Genomic DNA, 22,775 nt, shown 5'->3' with positions numbered 1-22,775 from the left:
GAAGCCAACCGTATCCTGGGCTGCATCAAAAGAAGCATGACCAGCAGGTCGAGGGAGGGGATTCTCCCCCTCTCCTTCACTCTCATGAGACCCCACCCGGAGTGCGGAGTTCAGGTCTGGAGCTCCCAATAGAAGACGGACATGGACCTGTTGGAGTGAGTCCAGAGGAGGGCCATGAAGGTGATCAGAGGGCTGGAGCAGCTCTCCTATGAAGACAGGCTGAGAGAGTTGGGGTTGTTCAGCTTGGAGAAGAGAAGGCCGCACGGAGACTTTCCAGTACCTGAAGGGGGCCTGGAAGAAAGCTGGAGAGGGACTTTTTATAAGGGTATGTAGTGATAGGACAAGGGGTAATGGCTTTAAACTGAAAGAGGGTAGGTTTAGATTAGATACAAGGAAGAAATTCTTTTGTATGAGGGTGCTGAGGCACTGGAAGAGGTTGCCCAGGGAAGCTCTGGATGCCCCCTCCCTGGCAGTGTTCAAGGACAGCTTGGATGGGGCTTTGAGCAACATGGTCTAGTGGAAGGGGTCCCTGCCCATGGCAGGGGGGTTGGAACCAGATCATCTTTAAGTGATTTCCAACTCAAACCATTCTTGTATTCTATGATGGTTCTATTTACTCTACGCACTCTTTGCCTCAGTTGCCACCAGCAAGGTCTCCCACACCTTTTTGTTCTGAGGCAGAACTCTGGAGGAGAGCAACCAGCAGTGGATGAGGACCAAGGCAGGGGTTACTTGAGCAAACTACACCCTTACCAGTCCATGGGACAGGAGGGGCTGCACCCAGGGGTGCTGAGAGAGTGTTTTTCACCAGGAGGCACTGGTCCATTCTAATTCCAGTAAGAAAGGCACTCGGACGCTGTGAGGGATCTTTTAAAATGCTGTTCATTAGCATTAACCCTGTAAGGAGAGAATCATGCATATTATCTTAGGTGCCTTTAGATGGTGGGAACCCCAAGTGGCGTAGCACTGAACAAGCCTCTGACCCCCACACAGCATGCCATGCAGACCCAGCCCATAGAAGAGAGTCTCCTGGTTTGGTCATTCACTGTACAGGCCATCTTTGTCCCATGTCCCAACATCATCCTTGGCCCCCCTGCGCCCCCCTCCACTGGTCATTTTTCTCAGTGGCCACCTGGGACTTGCATCAGGATTTCTCAACTCTAAGCTCTTTCCACTAAAGACTGTAGCTCAATGCTTCAGCTCATTTGCACACATTCTCACCCGCTTTCTTTGGAGAACCAGCTGCACACACTCACAGAAGAATGTTTCTTACCTCCCAATTTAAAAAAAAAAAAAAAGAAAAAAGAAAAATAAAAGAAAAAGAAAGGAATATCTCAGTAAAAAATAGTAGATGTAGTCCAAGTTTCCTCCACTGAAGTCCAATTCCCACTGTCGGTAACCTTAGTGGAACACTTTCAGTGAGATACATGGGAAAACAGGTAGAAACACAAATGAGGACATGGCTCAAGAGGCCATCAGGCAGCCTGCTGAAAGACAAGGCAAGCTTCAAACTGCCTGAAGCTCAGGGCAGCACCTGGGGAGCTGAGAGGTGTGGGAATGGGTAGAGAGCAATGGGAGGAGGAAAGCTGGATGGACACTGGGACATGCGTACGCCCAGGCAGCCTGCTGAAAAGATGCCTTTAGAAGTGGTCAGTTCAAGGAGGACGTGTGGAAAGATGTGAAAGCGTGCTGAGAGTCAATACACAGTGCACTGGGCAGAGCAGGGTCAGGGGCGTAACAGGGGAGATGAGTATTTCTTCTCCTGAGTGTAGTACGTGGGCTGGAAATGTCCATGTTGGCATCACGGGAAAGCATTGTCTATGGGTGAAAACTGTTCAAGGCATTTCAGCTGAAGCAAAATGTGCTCATAGTTTCTTCAAATGTTGATGATCATTCCTCATCTGTCTAGGCAGTGGTGCTCAGAGGGTGCTCTGCAATAGAAATATCGGCACCAAAGGAGCTCCACCTCGAGCCTTGCACAAGCCTATGGACCTCAAGGACAGATGTGCCTCAGGGAGGTCTTCCTCTCAACAAAATGTGCTTTCCCAACTGGTAGGTAGGGGTCCATGAATGGTTGAATGGAGAGACATGGTCATTTCTGGAAGGGGAAATGCAAAGCCCTGCTGAGAAACCTGGCTGCTGCGTGGTTCAGGTCCAGAGAATCAGCCACCAGGGAAGATGTCCGAATTTGGTTCCTTACCCGCAGAGCATGGGGTAGCTTTCACCCAGACCCAGCCTTCCTTTTGGCTCTTTCCAGCAAGCTCTTGATTCAGAACATTGGCTTTCCTTAATGCTCTCCAGTACTGTTTAATTTTCTTCATTGACAGCACCAGCCAGCCCTCCAGATGCCTCCTTTAGGTGGTCTTACTCATCCTGTGTCATGTGGATCTATGACATCCGTAACAGCATATAGGTGCCTCAGTCCCCTTATGATGATTTGAGGGTTTGAACTCCTTAGTTAATAATCTTCATGAGTAAAATTCACCTGTTCTCCACAGATGTCTGTAGGACAGCTGTTTATGTTGGATGATGCCTTTCTAGACTCTCTGTCCCTTAAGACAAGCACACAGTATCTGAACACTTTCAAAAAATCCTGCTTGGTAGCAACGTTAACCTGAACTAAACTTTTGATTGATAGTAGGACAAAATTCAGCTGTGTGCAGAATGCAAAAGCAATGATGAACCCTCTCCTTTCTTCCTTTCTCCCCATCACTTGCTCAGGTCTTGGGAGGAGAAGAAATTAAGAAAGGTGACATTCCTGGCTGCCAGTGATGGAATTCTGCTCCCATGAATGCCTGATGTCGAGACCTTCAGCTTCAGCTGAATCTCTTCTCTTTGGGAACACTGCAAGGCAGTGGCTCCGATGTCATGCTATGTGTGCAGATGCCCGACACTCTGACAAGATAACACCGCGAGCAATTGCAGGACACTACAGGTAATGTAAGGGGTGACCTGTTTCATGGATCTGCTGCCCAAGGTAGAAAGTGGCACAGCAACCATCTCAGAAACACCACAGGAGGATGTAAAAGAAGACAAGCATGGCCAATGTGGAAAGGATTAACAAGTGTGGTGGGTTGACCCCAGCCAGTAACTAATCAGCCACCCAGTCACTTGCTCACTGCCCCAGCAGCAGCCTGGGGAAGAGAATTGGAAAGGCAAAAGTGAGAACATCTCTTGGGTTGGAATTAAGAATGGTTCTTAAGTGAAGCAAAGCTGCATTCAGAAGCAAAGCAAAAAAGGAATTCGTGCCATTGGCAGGGAAATGTTCAGCCATTTCCAGGAAACCTTCCAGGCCTTCATCACACGTAATGATGACTTGGGAAGGCAAATGTCATAACCACAAATGTCACCCCTTCCTCTTTCTTTCCCTGGGCTTTTCTTGCTGGGCATGACATCCTATGAGATGGAATATCCCTTTGGTCATTTGGGGTCAGCTGTTCTTGCTGCATCCCCTCCTAACTTCTTGCCCAACCCCAGCCCACTCATTGAGAGGGCAGTGTGAGAAACAGCATGAGAAGGCCTTCCTGTTGTTTAAGCACTCTTCAGCAATAGCTAAAAGAGTTTTGGTAAGAAATCCGAAACTTGGATCCCTACAGATTGCTATGAAGACAATGAACTCCATCCCAGCCAGAAAATTACTTCCACAGTCAGAGGGAACCTGAGGGCTTTCCCTCATGTTGAGGACACGGAGAGGTGAGGAATGAGAGTGTCATTCAGGCTGGAAGGGACCTGGCTAGATACCTGTAGAAAACATCCTCCTCAAAGTAGGATCACACCAGGTTGGTCACGGTTTTATCCAGATGGGTCTGAGAAACTTCCAGGGATGGAGGCAGCACACACGCTCTGGGAAATGGCTTCCCATGACTGACCATCGTCATGTTGCAAAAGCTTCTCCCTATATTGAGCCTGACCCCCTCGTGTTCCAGCTCATTGCCTCCTGTGCTCCTGCCTTGCACCACGGTGTCTTCTTGGGAACCTCACCGTAGGCAATGCAAGTCTCTTCCATCCTCCCCACAAAGCCCTCCATTCTCCAGGGTGAACAAGCCCAGCTCCCTCAGCCTCTTCTAACAGGACCTGTGCTCCAACCTTGACCATCTCTGTGGCCCTCCACTGAAATTTGTGGATCCTCCAGCTTGCCAATGTCTCTCTGGCATTGTGGGGAACCAAATCCAGAGCAAGTATTCTGGATGTGGTGTCACAAGTGCTGAGCAGAGGGAGAGAATCACTTGCGCTGGCTGTGCTCCTGCTCACACAGCCCAGGCTGTTGTTGGCCATCTTTGCTGGTGGCTCCTCTTTTGCCTAATGGAACCCAAAGACCAGCAGACCCTTTCCTGCAGAGCTGCTACCCGCCTAGGCAGTCCCTGTCCTAGGACATTTCAGGGCCTACATCTGAGGCAAATAGGACACACAGAATCTCAGATCTGTCTACACCTACTCTTACTCTTACTAAATTCAGCAGTGGCCACACAGGATCTTTGTTTCTTCTGTTCCTGAAGCAGTAAACCCTCCTTATGGTGCCCTTCAATTGCCTTTCAAGTTTAGACTGAGTTTCGATCTGGACCCTTGTGGAGCTTGGAGGATGCTGTCCTTGAAGAGCAGCTGTCCTGAGCTCTGCCACCATGGCACAGCTCTGTCTGCTCAGGAACAGCTCCAGCTCCTCCTGCCTGTGCCCCTGGCTGAGGGCACTGCTGCACGTTTGGGCTGAAGCACTGCAATGTGCAACCAGGCAAGCTCTGACTTGCTGTAAGGAATCCTGGTACAAAGTATCCAAGACCCTGTGTGTGCAAAGGCAGAACAGAGCCATGGCATGGACAAGAGAGAACTGCATGTCTTTCTAGCCCCAGGTCTAAAGACGCAGAAAGAAATGCCTGTTTCATTGAACTGAGGATAATTCCCCAGCTTGAAGAAATTAGATCTTTCCTTGTCACCTTCCTGGGTGTCCTGCCTAATGATGGGACAAGAAAAAGGGGGTTCTCATACCCAAATCTTTTTTCTGATAGGAGAAATGACATTGCAGGAAAGAAGTGTCTCTCTGCAGCTGAGGGAGGGAACATCAGAGATGCCTTCAGCCTGTTTCCCAGCAGGTTCCTCTGCAGCCCCAGGGACACCTGGAGGGAGCCCAGAGGGGCAGAGAAAGTGGTGCCTTGGGCTGGGCCTCTGCTGCTGAGCTGGGCTGGGCTCCTGGCATGGAGGGAGCTGCTGGCAAGTGGGCAGCACTGCAGAGAGACAGCTCTGCCCAGGAGCAGCTCCTCTGCAAAGCTCAGCAGGACTGAGGGCACTGCCTGCAGGCAGCGAGAGGAGATGAGCAAGGCAGAGAGAGTTTAAAGGCAGCCTGGGCTTGGAGGATGCTGAGAGCTCACTGGGGGAGAATCATTCACAGCCCTCTATATGGTAAGTCTCTGGCTGCAGGGCAATGCATGTTCAGTTCTGGGAGGGATCTCCTAAAGCTGGCACATCCCAGAGCTTATGGTATCTCTTAGTACAACTCTCAGAGTTTCTCTAGTGCAGAGGAGGAGAATGTGCTGCAAATCAGGGACATTCCATTGCACCATGAGAAGGACAGCACACGACGGCTGCCTTCTCCTAACAGCTGTAGGGATGTAAACGTGGATTTGCATGTGTGGGTGCAGAGGGCTGTCCTTCCAAGCAGGGTCCCTGTGCCCCAGAGGACTGTGTGCTGGGGAAGGGACTCTGCACCTGCCAGGGTCAGCGCTCAGCCTGTCTGGGGAGTTGACCACGGTGCTGCAGGGAGAAGCTGTGGGTGGAAGAAGCAGCCCCCAGCAAGGCAGGGTCCTTCTGCTGTTGAGAGGGTGCTGCATGGGTCAGGGCGGCTCACAGGTCCAGATCATCCCAAGAATATTTCCAAGGGGATGTGTCAAGGAGAAGGTTAAGGCAGGGATTACTAGAAAGATAAGGAGCTTTCCTGAGTCTTTACAGTTTCCTGTTCCAGGGGGGTTGGGAGGGGGAGAGAAAAGGATAAATGGAAAAGGAGCTCTGAAGTTCTAATAAGTCACTGAGACTTCTGAACTGTAATTTTGAGTGATCAGTACATCTGTCAGAAGCCTCCTAAACTGCCCTCAGCCTCTCCTCTGCCTATGCACAGCACCAGCATCACCTCTGTTGGACCCATCAGGGTTCTTCTGACCTGCCCTTTTCCACCTGCAAACAGGAACATGCACCCAGCCAGTGCCCTGCACACAGGCAGGTTTCTGTCGGTCCAAGGCGAGTGCACAGAGGTTGGGATGGGGTCTGTGAGCGCTGACAGGGAAAAGATATGGGACAGGGAAACACCTCCCAGCAGGAAAATCTCCAGGCAGCAGGGATATGATCTGGGAATGAGAGGAAAGTAAACCCAGAAATGTTGTGGGAGAGAGAATTCAGAAGACTCCATGTGATCCCCTCCAATGCAGATGCCTTCCTCTGAGCAAGCCCCCTTGCCTCCTCTCCCACCCACCAAAGCCTCTGCCCTCAGGGCTGGGGGCTCCAAGGCGTGAACCACCTCCTCTGCAGCCAGAGCTCCAGCAGAGCTGTGGTGCAGCTCTGCAGCCACGGGCCCAGTTCCCTCTGCAGAGCACAGGGGCTGAGAGCAGCTGCCCGGCAATGGTGGTGTCTGGGAGGTGGCGTGCACAGCTGGGGAAGGGGAACGCTGTCTGAGTGCCCCAATGCCTCTGCCCTGGCCTCTCTCAGCCACACCCTCACTGTATATTTTCCTTTGTTTCTCCACTGGTCTGTATTATTCCTATTGTTATCTTCTTGCTGTCAGGCTCTCTGGCGATGGGAATTTTTAGCTGCAAAGTCACAGGCACTAATCTTGTGGGTCCTTCCATGCAGGTGTGTCCATGGGAACACATGTCCCAGCTTTCCTGTAACCTGAGAGGCTGTGGACAGTGCAGTCTGTGGGTGCGGGGGATGAGCTGAATCTCCCTTACTTAAATACCATCATTAGGACACTTGGCTATCTCCTTGAAGATTCCTTCCAAGCTGTGGAAGCAGGATGCAAACCTGGCCTATAGCACCTTTGTGTTATCTGAAGGCACCATGGAGAAGATCAGAGATGCTACGACAGAGAAGATGCTGATGGGTTTGTGACATGAGCCCTGTGTGTCCTGGGCTAGAAGTGGGGTGCTGAGGCCTTGAGAAAGGGTGAGACATTTAGTTGTCATAGATAGATCCCTCTGCTCACAGCAGTGCTTCGTGGCTTTTCAGGGTAATATGGGAGTGTGATCACCCTCCACGTCACAAAGGGGCAAGCCCAGGGCAGCTGGGAGCCAGACGGAGGGACAGACCAGCTCCCCTCCCTCTGCACTAAGCCACAGGCACTCCTCTTGCCTCGCAGGACTCCCTCTGTTCTCCTTGAGTGCAGCACAAATGCTGGGGCTTCCTGACATGCAAGAACACTCCCCTGGGTGCGAGGGGAGGAGGAGATGTAAAAAACCCCAAACCTCTCAACCTGCCTTCTGCCACCTCAGTTCCTTATCACTGGCAGTGCAGATGCTGACAGCCCCTTCTGCACTAGGAGCAGTTTCATGAGACAAGGTCGACCACCAGGACTGGCCCCTGCCCCCACTCTTCCCATGAACCCACTGCTGCAGAGCAGGGCTGATCTCTTGGCAGCCAGCGGGCAGAAGCCCTGCTCCTCATGGCACATTCAGCCAGCACCAACCAGGGCTCCAGCCACAGAGCTGAAGGAAGGTCTGCTAGAAAAGGAAAATGTCTGCATGTAGCAGGGTGAGGGTGTATGAGAAATGGCTTTGATTTTGCTGAGAGAAGTCTTTCCTAACTTGTTACTGTCTTTTCCTCCTCTCAAAGTGCCCTATGCCCAAAGTCGGCAAATGTCCAACAGCAGCTCCATCACCCAGTTCCTCCTCCTGGCATTCGCAGACACACGGGAGCTGCAGCTCTTGCACTTCTGGCTCTTCCTGGCCATCTACCTGGCTGCCCTCCTGGGCAACGGCCTCATCATCACTGCCATAGTCTGCAACCACCGCCTGCATACCCCCATGTACTTCTTCCTATTCAACCTCTCTGTTCTTGACCTGGGCTCCATCTCCACCACTCTCCCCAAAGCCATGGCCAATTCCCTCTGGGACACCAGGGCCATCTCCTACGCAGGATGTGCTGCCCAGCTCTTTCTGTTTGTCTTTTTGATGTCAGCAGAGTATTCTCTCCTCACCATAATGGCTTATGACCGCTACATGGCCATCTGCAAACCCCTGCACTATGGGACCCTCCTGGGCAGCAGAGCTTGTGTCCACATGGCAGCAGCTGCCTGGGGCACTGGGTTTCTCAATGGTCTCTTGCAGACTGTGAATACATTTTCACTCCCCCTCTGCCACGGCAATGCTGTGGACCAGTTCTTCTGTGAAATCCCCCACATCCTTAAGCTCTCTTGCTCACAATCCTACCTCAGGGAAATTTGGCTTCTTGTGGTTAGTGTCTTTGTGGGCTTTGGGTGTTTTGTTTTCATTGTGGTGTCCTATGTGCAGATCTTCAGGGCCGTGCTGAGGATCCCCTCTGAGCAGGGACGCCACAAAGCCTTTTCCACGTGCCTCCCTCACCTGGCCGTGGTCTCCCTGTTAGTCAGCACTGGCATGTTTGCCTACCTGAAGCCCCCCTCCATCTCCTCCCCATCCCTGGATCTGGTGGTGGCAGTTCTATACTCAGTGGTGCCTCCAGCAGTAAACCCCCTCATCTACAACGTGAGGAACCAGCAGCTCAAGCATGCAGTGTGGAAAATGATGACTGCATGTTTTTTTGAAGCAATAAACTGCCCATCATCTTCTCCGTAGTAGTTATAATGTAACTCATTGCAGGACCAGCCTGACTTCTGAATTTTTTGTTGTTGTTGTTGGTTTTTCACTTGGGATAATGTTGTCATCTCCTTTATAATTCTCTGTCTGCTTTTTTTTTCCGACCGAATGGCTGTGTAAATGAGGAGCTGTGCTCCCTGTGTGTTTAAACAAAATAAATGGCCTTTCTGTGACATTCTTTTTTCCTGTGATCCTTCCTGAAAGACCTTTTTGGAGCTGCAGGGACATCTCCTGGGTGCATGGGTGGAGCAGAAAAAAGTCCCGTCATGGCAGCACTGCCAGGGAGCACCAGCGCTTGGTCTTCCAGGGTTGTTCTCTTTCCACTTCCACACTCTCTTTCTGATTCCTTGTGTTGGTGTCAGCCCTGAGTGCTCTGGCAGCTTGGGCACAGTCGTGCTGTGTGGTTGTCCTGTGACCACAGGCAGGGACAGGCAATGGGCACTTCTGTGACAGAGCTGGCCTCCATAACAGCATTTCCATGAAGAAAGCTGATCTCCTCAGGGCAGTGCCTGAAGGCTTAGGTCTTCTTACAAAGATTCTCTCAAGAACATGCCCAAGAAAGCAGCCAGCAGATGAAAACACCAATATGCAGCTAAACAATGTGAATGTGCAGGGTTGGGGCCCGCAGAAGCATCCTCGCACAGCCAGGCCTCCTATGAGAGACCTGAAGGACCAGCAGAGCTGGGTCTGGCCTGTGCCTGTGTTCGCTGGACACCCCAAGGCAATCATCCTGGACTAAACCCTCACAATCACCACTGCCAGCACTGGCCTCTCACCCCGGCCTGAAGAGGTTCTTTGTCCCTCCATGGAAGGACACCGAATGACTAAGTCAGAAGTCCATGTTTGCATTGTACAGAGGAGATGTAAGCATGCACATTACATACATGAGCTGAGATGAACCTGAGTGAGCACAAATGCCATCAGCTCTTCCTTGGGGTTCCATGAAGGCCTGTGGGACAGACAGTGCCTCGAGGTCACTTCACGTTGGGAGTAACATCCCATGGGAAACCACCTGAATGCAGCACTGGGATGTGCTTCCTTGAGCCGAGGTCCCTGTGTCCATTCCTCATGACGAGGGGCATCTCAGGTGAGTGCAGAGCAGGGCGATACACCGCAGGGCTGAGGTGCCTCCCAGCCTCTGGAAGTGGCAGCAGGAGGCCTGAGAGACACTATGACTCCTGCAGTGCCCTGCCTCTGTGTGTAAGAGGGAAGGACTGGGTCTCTGAACACTGCTGGGTGCATAAGGAGTCCACGAGGCCAGCTCAGATGTGGACGCCTGACAGAACCCTGCTCTTTCTATGTGTGACTCCAGGAACAAACCCCCCTGGCCCAGGGAGATTCATCTCAGCTGCCTGGGACAGGCTCCTTGCAAGGGCTCCTGTCTGCTAAGTCACCCTTGCCCGTGATTCTGGATTGTGCTCTCAAAAGTGCCAGAGCAATCAGAGACGTTCTGGGGTCCCTGGAAAGGCAGCCATCAATCCCATCTTGAAGAAGGACGGGAATGGGAACTGGGAGAATTACAGGCTGGTCAGCCTGCCTCTGTCCCTGGGAAGGGGATGGGACATGTCATCCTGCAGCCATTTCCAGGTACTTGAAGGACAAGAAAGGGATTGCTGAACCAAAAAGGGCAGGGGAAAGAAAGGCGTGTTGTGTACATGGAATTTTGCAAGGCCTTGGTCTCCTGTGGTGTCCTTACAGCCAGGTTAGTGCTACCTGGGCTGAAGAAGCGGACATTCGGTAGGAAGTTGGCTGGACGATCAGGCCCAAATGTCACCAGTGGTACAAAGTCCTCTGGGCAGCCAGCTGCTGATGGCATCCCTCACTGACCAGCACTTAGGCCAACACTGTGCGACGTCTTTATTATCCGCCTGTATGATGTGATGGAGCGCACTTTCAGCTCCTTTCTGGATGATGCAAAGCTGGGCGGAGGCCTTGAACAACCTCACCTGGTTCACCCTGCCTTGAGCAGGAGAGTGAGGCAAGATGATGTTCAGGGCTCTCTTCAGACACAATTTATTCTATGGCTCAGTGAATCTTTCCCTTGGAGAGGTTTTTGAAGAGAGAATAGGTGGAGGTCTGTGATGATCGCCCTGGGGCAGCTTGCTCGCGGTGTGCAGGGACTATGGCACAGACCAGGTCCTGCTCTGCTGGCCCTTCAGGTCTCTGCCAGGCCTGGCTGTGTGAGGACACTGCTGCGTGCCCCCACCCTCCACACTCACACAGCTGAGCTGTACCCTGGTGTTTTGGTTTCCTGGGAACTTTCCAGCCCAGCCCCTCCCCAGCTCTCCCCACCTCCTCTGCCCTCTCCCCATCCCTTCCCATCCCAGGAGAGCAGCCCAGTCTGGGCTGGCCCCATGGCAATGCCAGCCACAGACTGCTGCAGAGCTCTGGGCACTCACCCCACAGCCCCAGCCCCTCTGAAGGGCAAAGCAGCTTTTACAGGGCAGAGAGGTGTCTCAGCCTCCCCAGCAGCCCCAGGCCTGGAGGCTGGCCATGACAGCAGGAAACAGAGGGCTGTGACAGTGTCCCTCCTGCCGTCATGCTCAGGAGATCCCCACCGCCAGCAGCCTGCTTCCCCCTGTGCCAGTCCTGCTCCCCAGGACAGCGCGAGGGTCCTGGCCCTGGGGCTCCTCTGGTAGCTCCTGCTGCCCCAGCAGCACAGCAGCCTGCCCCAGCTGGACACACAGGAACGGGGTGCTCTTTTTATTTCTCCCCTCCACAGCCACGGTGCCCTGCTCTTCTCCCTGGACACCCCTTCTCCCCAGAGACCCTTTCCCCAGGTGAGTGTGTCCATGCTGGCCTGGCCGGCCGTTCCTGCACCCCTGGCCACGCTCCCCACAGGGCCCTGAGCTGGCGGTGCTGCTCTGCAGAGCGAGGGGACTGTGGTGCCCTGGGGCCATGGGGTGGCCCTGCACTGGCCATGCTGGTCAGGGTGAGAAGCAGACCCAGCCAGGCAGGGATCACTGCTGCTCAGCCCCTTTCCCTCTTCCACTTCCCAGCTGGCCTGTGACCAAGGAAGGTGCTCAGTAGGACCCTGACACATTTCCATATGCCTCTGTGTTTGGCTGCTGCACTAAACCTGACACGGGGTGTTTCAGCTAGGGTGTCATGGATCACTCTCCAGTGTCATGTCCCTTGGCCTTCTGCTTGCTAACAGCCCATCCGGGGACTGCAGAGAAAGAGCGCCCTTGGATGCAGCCCATCCGCTCCGTAGACTCCGAAGGGGTGAGTTTGCTTAAGGAGCCCCTGACCTGATCCTCATCCACTGCTGGTTGTTCTCTTCCTCCTTGAGTCCTGCCTGAGGGCACAAAGACCTGGGAGAGCTTGCTGGTGAAGACAGAGGAAAAGAAGACATTGTGTACTTCAGAGTGAGCTGCATCTACTCTTCCGAAATTCAGCAGTGGCCCACTTCACCTTTCTGTGGTTTTGTCATGGTTAAGGAAGATGTAGCAGCTTACCTTGTTGCCCTCTGACATCCCTTGCAAGCTTGACCTTTTGGGGAGCTTTGACTCGCCTAACACAACCCTTAATTCTCCAGACAACGTTTCTAAGCTCCTCCTTTGGAGCTTCTCCCTGCTTCCACCTCCTGCGTGCTGCCTTTGGCACTGGAGCTCAGCCATGAGGTTCCTGTTCAGCTCAGTGGGTTTCCTGAGGTGAGGGGTTGTTTCCCTGCATATCAGGACAGACCCTTCCTGTGCCTGGAGGAAGATGTCCTTAAAGGCCTCTCAGCTTTTGTAGGTTTTTCCCTTTCAGATCTTCCTCTCCATGGGATCTCCTACTACCAGGGCTCTGAGCAGGACAATGTCTGCTTCTCTGAGAGAGAGATCCCAAACCTGCGCTCTGCTGGTCTCCTGCCTTACATCCCTTGGGAACAGGGATGCAACTATTTCATGGTCACCACAGCCAAGGCTGACACTTCAACATCCCTGACCGGCCCCGACTCACCCTTTCGGCCAGCTTGGAACTTGGGAAAAGAAGTTAACCCCGAGATTCTCCAGGACCCCATGGGACTGTTTGCACCCAAGCACTTTGCCCGTCCAGTGAGTGCAAGGGTCACTGATCTGGAGACTTCCTTGGGCTGCCTCAGAAGCCTTTGTCCACTTCCTCACCCTGACTGAGTGGTTCTAACTCCCGCCTTCATGTCACCTTCACTGGTTTCTCCTCTGTTCCTCACCCATAAACACTCATGCAACCTGTCTTCTGCCCCACCATACATTCCATCTGCCCCATCCTTCATAGAGGGCATGCCCCGGTCTCATTCTCCCACCTTCCCCAACCACTCCCAGTGTCCCCTAAAGAGCCTGTATCTAGCCATGACAGTACCCAACGCTGTGCAACCTGTCCCACCATGTCACTGCAGTGGTTCCCTCAGAAGCTCCGTGATGGAATAAGGGGCTCCAGATGCTCCTGCCTGTGTCCCAGGCTGAGGGCATGGGTGCACACTCCGGTTGCAGCAGCTCAGCAAAGGCTTCTCATGGAGAAAACTGGAACCAAGCACCCAGGACCCCGCGTAAGCAAAGGCTTTGCTTCAGAGCAAAGATGTGCTGGGAAGGATGGCAGGTGGCAATGTAATGATGAAATGAGGTGCTCATGAAGACAACAAACCCTGCAGTCCCCGAGGCAGAGAAACACAGGCCTGGGCCATGATGGCCTTGCAAGAGAGGAGTTTGCTGCCTGAGCTGACTCAGCAGCACCTTGTGCCAGTCTCCAGGAACACAAGGTACCCCTGAGAAAGTCCCTAGGTGAGGTAAGCCTGCACTCCAGCCAGCCTGTGGACATCAGTGGCATGGGGTTTCTTCATATCATCAGGTAGGCGGGTAGAGGAGAGGGGAGAAGAAAACTGTCAGGGGTTGAGTGTCCAGGGACATGAGTGGAGACCCTGGTGTGATGTGCCTCCCAATCTTGCAGCACATGTGGGTGTAGACGAGATGGACCTTGCCTCCTTGCCGGGGTGCTGGCATTCAGGTGCTGGCACAAGGGCATCGGACTCCTTTGGGAGGCCCTGCTGTGTCTGCCCAGCCCCCACTCCAGTGGGACATGGCTTTCCTGGAGGTCCTGTGCCACATTTGCCAGCCACAGGCAGTTTCACTGGGCACCCCAGCCTCCCCTGGCATGGCACTAGAGGCCTTTCTGATGCCATGTAAAACAGAGCCTTGAAACAAGGTAGGTGCCTTCACTGCAGGGATGTGCACGTGCCTGAACTTTGCAGTGAGCTGAGCTCTAAGGAGTGCAGTGGATGGTGCTGCAAGACAGGTCTGACCCTCCTTCTCGTGCACTCCTCCTCTTGGTCAGCTGAAAGTCCAGCAGCTGCCATGGAAATGTGGGTCTGACAGATGTTCAGATGCCCTGAACACTGGGTGTAATGTGAGGTGGCCAAGGCACCCTCCCCACCAGCCCCACAGCTGATGCTCAGGCAGGTGTGGGTGTCCCAGGTATGCTCCATCAGAGCTTGCAGACACATCCACAAGTCTTGGACCACCCCTGGCACCTCAAATGCCACCAGAGTTTGTGTGAGAGCAGCTGACTGCCACCCCCATCCCCACGCATCCCAGTGGGGGCTCAGGGCAGGGGCTGGTCTGCAGGGACCTGTTTTGTGCACCCTGAGCTGAAGCAAGAGGAATCCCAGCGGCTGTGGGCCTGTGGGGTGCATGGGGGAGAGCCGAACCCCACTGCAGTCTCTGGCCTCCTCACCAGAGAAGAGACACCTTATGGGCTGAGGTGAATCGCTGCCCTACGCAGGGGGGGAAATGCCTGTCGCTGACGAGGTGTCCCGCCTGGCAATGTGATGGGGAGAGGGCTAAAGGGACAGGAGCATTTACACCTCTCGCAGACCACTACGCCATTTTTGGGAAAAATACCACTTCTAAAATCCATCTCTCCAGCATTCAGAGAGGGACAGCAATGACATCAGTCTGTGTCAATCCCCGCTCCCCAGGAGAGACCCTGCTGCCTCTCAGTCGCTGTCAGCCCTTAGAGCCCCAGGGACACCTGGAGGGAGCCCAGAGGGGCAGAGAAAGTGGTGCCTTGGGCTGGGCCTCTGCTGCTGAGCTGGGCTGGGCTCCTGGGATGGAGGGAGCTGCTGGCAAGTGGGCAGCACTGCAGAGAGACAGCTCTGCCCAGGAGCAGCTCCTCTGCAAAGGGCAGCAGGCCTGAGGGCACTGCCTGCAGGCAGCGAGGGGAGAGGAGCGAGGCAGAGAGAGGTTAAAGGCAGCCCGGAGTGGGAGAACGCTGAGAGCTCATTATGGGAAAAATCTTCACAGCCCTTGACAGGGTAAGTCCCTGGAAGCAGGGCAGTGAAGCTGCAGTTGCGGGAGGGATCTCCAAAAGCTGCTACATGCCACAGCCTGTGGAATCTTTAAGGAGGATTCTCACAGTTTCTCTAGTGCAGAGGAGGAAGGCACATTCCAGAGCAGGTTTTCCCTGCTGCACCATCAGAGGAACAGGGCATGATGGCTGCCTTCCTCCGGGGATGACTGCAAGGATGTTAAGCTGAGTGAACAGCCACGGATGCCCAGGGCTGTCCTTCAGAGCAGGGTCCCTGTGCCCCAGCGGTCTATGTGCCAGGGTCAGTGCTCAGCCTGCCCGGGGAGCTCCCAACGGCGCTGTGGGGAGAATCTGTGGGTGGAAGAAGGGACCCCTGGTAGGGCAGGGTCCTTCTGCTCTCGAGAGGGTGCTGCATGGGTCAGGGCTGCTCACAGCTCCAGTTCCCCCCAGAATATTTCCTGAGATGTTTCAAGGAGAAGGTTCTGGCAGGGATTACCATAAAGATAATGAAGATTTCCTCAATTTGTTTTCAATTTCCTACATGGAGTGGGGAGGATAGGGGAAAAGGGATAAATGGAAAAGGACCTGTCAACTTTGAAGAAGTCCCTGAGACTGCTGAGCGAGTGATCACTAAGTCTGATGGGACTTGTTCTTGCTGCCAGGCTCTCCGGCAATGGGAATTTTTAGCTGCAAAGTCACAGGAGGATCTTGTGGGTCCTTTCATGCATTTGTGACCATGGGAACACATGTCTCAGCTTTCCTCTAACCTGTGTGGCTGTGGGCAATGCAGTCTGTGGGGCTGGGGTATGAAGTGAATCATACTTAATCAGATGCCATCATTACGACACTTGGCCATCTCCTTGAGGATTCCTTCCAAGCTGTGAGCTTCCCTCCAGGATGAAAACCTGGCCTATAGCACCTTTGTGATATCTGAAGGCACCATGGAGAAGATCAGAGATGCTACGACAGAGAAGATGCTGATGGGTTTGTGAAATGAGCCATGTGTGTCCTGGGCTAGAAGTGGGGTGCTGAGACCTTAGGAGAGGGTGAGACATTTAGTGGTCTGAGGTGGATCCCTCTGCTCACAGCAGTGCATGGTGGCTTTTCAGGGTAATATGGGAGTGTGATCACCCTCCACCTCAGAAAGGTGCAGGCCCAGGGCAGCTGGGAGCCAGACGGAGGGACAGACCAGCTCCCCTCCCTCTGCACTAAGCCACAGGCACTCCTCTTGCCTCGCAGGACTCCCTCTGTTCTCCCTGAGTGCAGCACAAATGCTGGGGCTTTCTGACATGCAAGAACACTCCCCTGGGTGCGAGGGGAGGAGGAGCTGTAAAAGAACCAAACCTCTCAAAGGGTTTGTGCAGGAGGTGGAGGTTGTATGAGAAATGGCTTTGATTTTGCTCAGAGAAGTCCCCCTAACTTGTCAGTCTTTTCCTCCTTGGACAGTGTCCCATGCCCAGAGGCAGCAGGTGTCCAATGACAGCTCCATCACACAGTTTCTTCTCCTGGCATTCGCAGACACACAGGAGCTGCACCTCTTGCACTTCTGGCTCTTCCTGGGCATCTACCTGGCTGCCCTCCTGGGCAACGGCCTCATCATCACTGCAGTAGCCTGCAACTACAACGTCCACACTCCCATGTACTTCTTCCTCCTCAAACTTTCTGTTCTTGACCTGGGCTCCATCGCCATCACTGTCCCCAAAGCCATGGCTAATTCCTTCTGGGACACCAGGGTCATCTCCTACGCAGGTTGTGCTGCCCAGGTTTTCTTTGTATTCTTCTTGATTGCCTCAGAGTATTCTCTCCTCACCGTCATGGCCTATGACCACTATGTTGCCATCTGCAAACCCCTGCACTACGGGACCCTCCTGGGCAGCAGAGCTTGTCCACATGGCAGCAGCTGCCTGGGGCACTGGGTTCCTCAATGCTCTCCTTCACATGGCCAATACATTTTCACTCCCCGTCTGCCATGGCAATGTTGTGGACCAGTTCTTCTGTGAAATCCCCCACATCCTTAAGCTCTCTTGCTCACAATCCTACCTCAGGGAAATTTGGCTTCTTGTGGTTAGTCTCTTAGTAGCATTTGGGTGTTTTGTTTTCATTGTGCTGTCCTATGTGCAGATCTTCAGGGCCGTGCTGAGGATCCCCTCTGAGCAGGGACGCCACAAAGCCTTTTCCACGTGCCTCCCTCACCTGGCCGTGGTCTCCCTGTTAGTCAGCACTGGCATGTTTGCCTACCTGAAGCCCCCCTCCATCTCCTCCCCATCTCTGGCCCTGGTGATGGCAGTTCTGTACTCGGTGGTGCCTCCAGCAGTGAACCCCCTCATCTACAGCATGAGGAACCAGGAGCTCAAAGACGCACTGAAGAAGCTCATTCAATCAGCAGTCTTTCAGCAGCAATAAGCTGCCCATGTCTCTTCACAAGTGATTTCCAATGTATCTGGGGAATCTCCTGTGCTTTGGGCATTTAATCTGTGATCACTGTGTTTCTCCAGGAATGTCTACATGCAGTTCGCTTCTCCAGAGGCATGAAGCCAGTCTGTCTGACCCAAAGGTCTTTGCACATGTGCCTGGCTCAATGGTACAGTGGCCTCCCATGTCACACCTCTGTAATAAATGGGGGTTTCCTCAGTCCTGGTGTCTGGAGGTTGGGCTCTTTTTCCAAAGCTGAGGTCTGGAACAGGCTGAAGGGATTGCCCCCAAAAGGCCGTGCTGCTGTGCTTTGATTCTCTATGGGCTGAGGGCAGTAGAGCTCAGGGCAATGTGTTAGGGAATGGGACTGGAGGGAGCTTTCAGTGGTGCCCGCCCTATTCGGCCACTTCCAGCACTGGCCACTCTCCACAGGTTTATGGGTGAGTTTTGCTGCATGGCCTTTTTTGCCTCCTCCTGTTGGGCTCAGGGCCTGCACTGGGGGAATGGCCATCCCTGTTCGACCTCTCTCCTTGTCCAGACCCTGGCAGACCCCAGAGCAGGGATGTCTGTGAAACTCCACATGGGATGCAGATAGGGCTGGGTAGGTTCCAGGACCTGGAGGAAGCTGTCTCAGTTAGGAGGAACAGAAGGGGGACAGGGCACAAGCGATGTTGTCCTGGTTTCAGCTGGGATAGAGTTAATTTTCTTCTTAAAAGCTGGTATAGTGCTGTGTTTTGGGTTCAGGATGAGAACAATGTCAATAACACACTGATGTTTTGGTTCGGGCTAAGTAGTCCTAAGTTGTTGCTAAGTAGTGCTCACACTGGTCAAGGCACACCAGGTGCAAGAAGCTGGGAGGGGGCACAGCCAGGACAGCTGACCCAGACTGGCCAAAGGGCTGTTCCATACCCCATGACTTCATGCTCAGTATAGAAGCTGGGGAAGAAGGAGGAAGGGGGGGATGTTCTGTGTGATGGCGTTTGTCTTCCCAAGTAACCGCTACACGTGATGGAGCCCTGCTTTCCTGGGGATGGCTGAACACCTGCCTGCCCATGGGAAGGAGTCAATGAATTCCTTGCTTTGCTCTGCTTGTGCGCGCGGCTTTGGCTTCACCTATTAAACTGTTCTGTTTTATTGTACTTCAATTATTAAACTGTTCTTATCTCAGCCCAAGAGTTTTCTCACTTTTCCTCTTCTGATTCTGTCCCCCATCCCATTGTGGGGGAGTGAGTGAGCGGCTGTGTGGTGCTGAGTTGCTGGCTGGGGTTAAACCACGACACCGCCACAGGCTGCTGCAGAGCTCTGGGCACTCACCCCACAGCCCCAGCCCCTCTGAAGGGCACAGCAGCTCCTGTCTCAGCCTCCCCATCAGCCCCAGGGCTGCAGGCTCACCATGGCATGAGCAAATGGAGGTTAGGGAAACTGCAGGAAGCATGATCTCTGGTCCAGGAGACGCCCACCACAGACTGACTCTGTTCCATCATTGTCAGCCCCTGTCCCCACGCCAGCACAAGAGTCCTGGCCAGGGGACAGAGCAGCCTGCCTCGAGTGGGTGCCTGCAGAAAGAGGTTTCTCTTTCTCATGGATTCCTCCCTGCAGGCACAGAAATGCTCCCTTGCTCTTCTCCACAGTCATCCCTGCTCTCCAGAGAGGCTTTCCCCAGGTCAGCATGTCTGTGCCGGCCTGGCCAGACATTCCTGGTTCCTGCAAGGTCCCACGCTGGCATTGCTGCTCTGCAGAGGGAGGGGGCTGTGGTGCCCTGGGGCCATGGGGTGACCCTGCACTGGCCATGCTGGTCAGGGTCAGAAGCAGACCCAGCTGGAGCAGGAGCACTGCTGCTGAGCCCTTTTCCATCATCCCTGATTGCTCAGGAGCCAAGGACAGGGCTGGGCAGGACCACGGGTTGTCTCTAATGGCACACAGGGCAGGGGATGGCTGCACTGGATCTAGCCCATGGGGTTTCCAAGAGGTTGCCCTGAAACACTCTCCAGTCTTATGGCCCTTTGCCTGCTGTCTCCTCACAGCCTCTCCTGGCATTGCAGGGCCCTTGTTAGCCTGTGAGCTCCTCACATTCACCTTTTCCTCTGGGACACTCTTCCTTGGATGGTCACTCATTTTATGAGATGCCACTCACTGCCCACCCAGACTCACACACTGTCCCTGGAGATCCCCTGAGCTCTCCTGGCAGCTCTCAGTTCCTCTTCAGGATGGCATCTGCCATCAGCCCCACTGCAGGTGGGACAGCACCAGGCAGATATGTCAAAGACCGGTTGCTCTTTCAGGGGACATATGCAACCAAGAAGGGAGGTCTTCATCCATGCCTTGGTCCCTAACACATCACCGTGGGACTCTCAGATTGTCACCCTGAATCCATCAGAAGCCCAGAAGAGCAAAAGTCCTTCTGAGGGAGAACCCTATTGGGTGTATTCCTGACAGCAGCTTTGGAAGAGGCGCCCAGCCTTCTGGCCCTGTCCTGAGGAGCCCCTTTGGTTATGAGGGTGCTTGCATGGAGACCAGCTCTGATAGAGTGGTTCACGTGGCCTGCTCCTGCCCTCAGCCACAGGGATGCCACCATACAGATAACAGGACTGTCACAAGTTGCACGAGACCTTAGGGGCAGCAGAAATAAAAGGGCACAGCAGAACAGTGTGGAATTGAGGAGAGACCAGCACTGAAAAGGCAATGTCCTGCTGCTGTCCTTGGCCATGGCTCCAGGAAAGCAGCAGCCCCAACGCGCAGGCGGCAGAGGGATAGTGCCCACCAGGGCTGCTCCTCCGTGAGGTAGCTGGGCATTTGCCTCCTGAAGCCCTCCTGCCGGTTGGGGCTGTTCCCCCAGCTCCAGAGGAGATGTGAAGAGATGGGAGCTGAGACAAATGATTTTCTACTTGTTTCTTTATTGAATTCATCTAAATGGGGAGCTTGGATCCATAGGTACATGAGGACTTTGGGTCAAGAAAAGGCAGGTAGGAGGCCAAGAATAATATTATCACAGGTATGAACAAAAAAACAACACCCCAAATATCCCACAAAGGAAAAATAAAGACACGTATGAAGAAAAGTTAGTCCAGGCTATTCCTCTGATACTGTGGGAGCCCGAGTGGGACAATGGGCACCTTCTTAATATGAAGTAGCTTGTAATCAAATACTTCACACTGCATCCTTCATTTCCTTGTTCCTCATGCTGTAGATGAGGGGGTTCACTGCTGGAGGCACCACCGCGTACAGAACTGCCACCACCAGATCCAGGGATGGGGAGGAGATGGAGGGGGCTTCAGGTAGGCAAACGTGCCAGAAGTGACATACAGAGAGACCACGGCCAGGTGAGGGAGGCACGTGGAAAAGGCTTTGTGGCGTCCCTGCTCAGAGGGGATCCTTAGTACGGCCCTGAAGATCTGCACATAGGACAGCACAATGAACACAAAACACCCAAATGCTAACAAAGAACTTAAAATAAGGAGCCCGGCTTCCCTGAGGTAGGCGTCTGAGCAGGAGAGCTTGAGGATCTGTGGAGGTTCACAGAAGAACTGGTCCACAGCATTGCCTTGGCAGAGTGGTAGTGAAAATGTATTGACAGTGTGAAGGAGAGCATTGAGAAAAGCACTGCCCCCGGCAGCTGCTGCCATGTGGACACAAGCTCTGCTGCCCAGGAGGGTCCCGTAGTGCAGGGGTTTGCAGATGGCAGCAAAACGGCCATAGGCCATGACAGTGAGAAGGGCACACGCTGCTCCAAGGAAGAAGAAAAGCAGAAAGAGCTGGACAGCACATCCCAAGTACGAGATGTCCCTGGTGTCCCAGAGGGAATTGGCCATGGCTTTGGGACAGTGGTGGAGATGCAGCCCATGTCAAGGAGGGAGAGGTTGAGGAGGAAGAAGTACATGGGTGTGTGGAGGTGGTGGTCACAGGCTACAGCAGTGATGATGAGGCCGTTGCCCAGGAGGGCAGCCAGGTAGATGCCCAGGAAGAGCCAGAAGTGCAAGAGCTGCAGCTCCCGTGTGTCTGCGAATGCCAGGAGGAGGAAGTGGGTGACAGAGCTGCTGTTGGACATTTGCTGTTTCTTGACATGGGGGCACTACTCAAAAAATGAAAGGACAGGTTAAAATCAAGACAGACTCCTCTGAGCAAAACCACTCCAGTTTTCATCGCAATACCCTCCAAGTGAAGTGCATTTCCTTTCTCTGGTCTGCGCTGGCTGAGTGTGGTGTACCGAGCAGGACCTCTGCTCATGTGCTGCTGAGGAGTCAGCTTTGCTCTGCTGCAGTGGCTACATGGGAGCTGGTTTGTGACAGCTCCATTGCTCTCAAGGGATGTCAGACGTAATCCGCCTTTAACAGAAAAGTTCAATATCTGCACTCATGACTCTGAAGAGTGTGGGCTGCAGAAAAGAGGCTTAGCAAGTCTTTATAATAATTTTGTTTGTGGTTTTTATTTTCAACCATCACAACCGGTGGGTATCCCATTTAGGGATAGAAATCCTCATTTTTATGACTGAAAATGTAAGTGTCTTGAGAAAGGACATACAAAAGGGCTCAGATATTTGTAGCTTAGTGCAGAGTCAGGAGAGCTGCAGTGTTACAGAGTCATGGAATCATAGAATCATTTAAGTTGCAAAAGATCTTTAAGATCATCGAGTCCAATCGTTAATGTAGCACTGCCAAGTCCACCACTAAACCATGTTCCTAAGCACCACGTCCACACATCGTTTAAATACTTCCAGGGATGGGGACTCAACCACTTCCCTGGGCAGCCTGTTCCACTGCTTGACAACCCTTTTGGTGAAGAAATCTTTCCTAATAGCCAATCTAAACCATTTCCTCTTGTCCTATCGCTTGTTACTTGGGAGAAGAGACCAACTCCCACCTCACTACAGCCTCCTTTCAGGTGGTTGCAGAGAGCAATAAGGTCTCCCCTCAGCCTCCTCTTCTCCAGGCTGAGCACCCCCAGCTCCCTCAGCCACTCCTCATAAGACTTGTGCTCCAGCCCCTTCACCAGCTTTGTTGCCCTTCTCTGGCCGCGCTCCAGCACCTCGATGTCCTTCTTGGAGTGAGGGACCCAACACTGAACACAGGATTTGAGGTGCAGCCTCACCAGTGCCCAGTACAGGGGAACCATCATTTCCCTAGTCCTGCTGGCCACACTATTCTTGATACAGGCCAGGATGCCATTGTCCCTCTTGGCCACCTGGGCACACTGCCAGCTCATATTCAGCCGGCTGTCTACCAACACCCCCAGGTCCTTTTCTGCCAGACAGCTCTCCAGCCACTCTTCCCCCAGCCTGTAGCGTTGCATGGG

The 22,775-nt window shown here is 53.4% G+C and overlaps 1 protein-coding gene across 1 annotated transcript; it reads left to right on the top strand.

Annotated features, from left to right (window-relative positions):
- The first annotated feature begins 7,832 nt into the window (after positions 1–7,832).
- On the top strand, positions 7,833–17,477 carry LOC148050645 (olfactory receptor 14J1-like). Its single transcript, XM_087741134.1, has 3 exons — positions 7,833–8,433; positions 16,838–16,846; positions 17,152–17,477. The coding sequence occupies exons 1-3, from the start codon at positions 7,833–7,835 to the stop codon at positions 17,475–17,477; spliced, it is 936 nt and encodes a 311-aa protein (XP_087597260.1).
- Positions 17,478–22,775: the final 5,298 nt, after the last annotated feature.

The sequence above is a fragment of the Nipponia nippon genome, unplaced genomic scaffold (assembly GCF_047370975.1).
Source record: "Nipponia nippon isolate SJK-2023a ecotype South Korea unplaced genomic scaffold, ASM4737097v1 scaffold_77, whole genome shotgun sequence".
Classification (NCBI taxonomy): domain Eukaryota; kingdom Metazoa; phylum Chordata; class Aves; order Pelecaniformes; family Threskiornithidae; genus Nipponia; species Nipponia nippon.
The sequence above is the reverse complement of the archived record's forward strand: the minus strand, read 5'-3'. Positions and strand labels throughout refer to the sequence as shown.